This window comes from Rutidosis leptorrhynchoides, chromosome 4 (assembly GCF_046630445.1).
Source record: "Rutidosis leptorrhynchoides isolate AG116_Rl617_1_P2 chromosome 4, CSIRO_AGI_Rlap_v1, whole genome shotgun sequence".
Taxonomy (NCBI): domain Eukaryota; kingdom Viridiplantae; phylum Streptophyta; class Magnoliopsida; order Asterales; family Asteraceae; genus Rutidosis; species Rutidosis leptorrhynchoides.
Window position 1 is genome coordinate 455,050,897 of NC_092336.1, and position 3,406 is coordinate 455,054,302.

At 42.7% G+C, this 3,406-nt stretch overlaps 1 protein-coding gene across 1 annotated transcript; it reads left to right on the forward strand.

Annotated features, from left to right (window-relative positions):
• The first annotated feature begins 2,618 nt into the window (after positions 1-2,618).
• LOC139842189 (secreted RxLR effector protein 161-like) lies at positions 2,619-3,179 on the forward strand. Its single transcript, XM_071832359.1, has one exon. It carries the CDS (start codon positions 2,619-2,621, stop codon positions 3,177-3,179), a length of 561 nt encoding a protein of 186 aa, XP_071688460.1.
• Positions 3,180-3,406: the final 227 nt, after the last annotated feature.

A 3,406-nucleotide genomic window follows, 5' to 3' on the forward strand; every position in this document is an offset into this window, starting at 1 on the left:
GTCAATTCTGCCATAGTGATCTTCGCATGATATTTGAAAGATCCATGTGGTGTGTTCAAACCATGGAAGGCGACGATCTTCTTGTAGGAAAACGTGCATCCACTCTCTATACTCTGGCCATGAAAAACATGTCATCAAACCCTCAGCCCCCTTGTCTGGTTTCAAAAGCTTCTTCCGAAACCACATGGCTGTGGCATCACCGGATGTCACACCTGCATTCACAGAACCTCAACAAATTAGTTTCCAATAATCTTGTTGACGGTGTTCCACTTATCTCATTCGACTCCACTCACGTTTGTCCTGCTTGTGCCATGGGAAAGATTCATAAATCCTCCCACATATCAAAAACCGAACATAACACCACCATTCCATTACAATTGCTGCATATGGATCTCTGTGGGCCAATGCGTGTCTCCAATCTTGGTGGCCGGAAGTACATTCTGGTGATTATTGATGATTACTCACGTTTCACTTGGGTCAAATTCTTGAAAAGTAAATCTGAAACTCCCAAAATAATCATTGACTTCTTGAAAAGAACCCAACTATCCACAAATAAGGTTGTATGAATTCTCAGAACTGATAACGGCACAAAATTTTAGAACTCATTGCTCAATTCGTTCCTTGATCATGCCGGTATTAGCCATCAAACCTCCGTTGCCCGCACTCCACAACAAAACGGCATTGTAGAAATACGAAATCGTACCCTGGTTGAAGTAGCAAGGACAATGCTCGTTTACTCCAAGCTACCTCCATCCCTCTGGGCTGAAGCTGTCAACACTGCGTGCTTCACTCAAAACCGCACTATCATCAATCGTCGATTTGACAAAACACCATATGAACTTCTCTTTGACCGCCGACCCAATGTGAAGTACTTTCGCATTTTTGGATGTGTTTGCTATGTTCTAAACGATGAGGAAAACCTTGAAAAATTTGATGTTTGTGGTGATGAAGCCATCTTCATTGGCTATTCGCAGGATCGTATGGCGTACCGTGTCTATTACCGCCGAACTCGCATCATTAAAGAAAGTACAAATGTTAAGTTTGACGAGATGTCTAGAATGATGCTTGGACATAATGGTTCTCGACCTGGTCTCAATCCTTCTACCCCTGATTCTCCCTTCCGACATGTTCTACTTGCAACCTCGGATGACCTTGATGTGTTGTTTGAACCCATCATTCCACCAATCATTCAAATTCCTGCAATGGTTCCTGAACCTGTTCCCCCTGAATCAATCACTGTTGGTTCCTCCACTCTAGCTGTCGTGTACGAATCTCCATCAGACGAAAATGATACATCTGAATTCCTTCCTCTGAATCATCTCGACACCGAAGTGTCCTCTACAAATAATGTTCCTGATATCAACTCCCATACCCAGATAATTGAGACGTCTCCCCTTGAAACTGGTGAAGGATCTCCCTCAAGTGAAACAAATGTTCATGTGTCGGATGAAACTACTCCTACTATTGACCACAATGTTGAAATACTCACACCTCTGTGGGAAGAGAATGCTACCTATCCTACTATCAATGTAGAACCAACATGATCGCCATCCTCCTCATATGTTGATACATCTCTTGACAATCAAAACAATTCTCCTCTTCCACACACCATCAAATGGACCATGGATCACCCAATTCATCAAATCATTGGTGATCCAGCTGCTCATGTTCGTACTCGGAATGCATCTAACAATGAATGCCTCTTTTCTGCTTTTCTGAGCAAAATAGAACCCAAGTCTGCACATGAGGCCCTTCAAGATTCCGAGTGGTCAATTGTCATGCAAGAAGAAATTCATCAATTTGATCGTCTTGAAGTATGGGAACTCGTTCCACGTCCACCTAAAAAAACCATCATTGACACCAAGTGGATCTTCAAAAACAATAAGGATCCTCACGGAGTTATCATTCGCAACAAAGCATGTCTCGTCGCAAAAGGCTATAGACAACAAGAAGGGATCGACTACGATGAAACGTTTGCTCCTGCAGCTCGCCTAGAAGCCATCAGTCTGTTTCTGTCCTATGCGGCTCACAAGCGGTTTATCGTCTATCAAATGAACGTAAAAACTGCTTTCCTGAATGGTGTTCTTTAAGAGGAAGTCTATGTCAGTCAACTCGAAGGTTTTGTTGATTCCAATCATCCCAATCACGTGTATCTCCTATCCAAAGCCATTTACGGACTCAAACAGGCACCCAGGGCTTGGTATGAAACCTTGACTGCCTTCCTTCTCAAAAATGGCTTCTCCCGCAGAACCATCGACACGGCCTTGTTCATCAGAAAACAAAATGAACACATACTGCTTATTCAAGTCTATGTTGATGATATCATATTCGGCTCCACTTCCCTTGCTTTATGCTCTGAGTTTTCTGAACTCATGAAAAATAAATTCGAAATGAGCATGCTTGAAGAACTTCATTTCTTTCTGGGTTTGGAAGTCAAACAACTCCCAAATGGGATCTTCATCAGTCAATCCAAGTATATCTCTGATATGTTCAAAAAGTTCAACTTTCCTGTAATGAAAACAAGCCCTACTCCAATGTCAATCAACATCTCCTTACATGCTGACCTGGACGGACAACCGTTTGACCAAACGCTCTACTGAAGCTTGATAGGTTCCTTGATGTATCTCACTGCAAGTAGACCCGATATCATGTTTGATGTATGCTTGTGTGCCCAATTTCAAGCTAACCCAAGATATTCTCACTACAAGGCTGTCATGAGAATCTTCAGCTATCTCAAGGGCACCGCTCACCTTGGACTCTGGTATCCCTTTGGGACTGGATTCCACCTCACGACATTCACGGATGCTGATTATGGAGGTGACCAAGTTAATCGGAAAAGCACCTCCGGAGGACTTCAATTCCTTGGTCGTAAATTAGTCAGTTGGTCATCTCGCAAGCAAAACTGCATCTCACTTTCTACTTCTGAATCTGAGTACATTGCAGTCGCGAGTTGTTGCTCCCAAGTCTTGTGGATGCAAACCCAACTTCTTGACTATGGATTCAAATTCCACAAAATCCCAATCTACTGTGACTCTCAGAGTGCCATTGCTATTACCAGCAATCCTGTTCACCACTCTCGAACCAAACACATTGATATTCGCTACCACTTCATAAAGGATCATGTTGAGAAAGGAAATGTTGAACTATACTTCATCCCCACAAAAAAATCAACTATCTGACTTACTTACCAAGGCCTTAGATGAACCCACGTTCAAATACTTGGTTGGTGAAATTGCCATGGTGGATTTCTCTACCATCTAGAAACATGGTAAGTGCCTAGGGGGAGTGATGCACTTGCCTAGGGGAGCATTGTGTTTTTCAAAATCTGGTGCATCACATTTTGAGGGGGAGATTAGAAATAAGAAAGATGGCTCTCACATAAATTATAGTGTGAGACCCGCTCTTC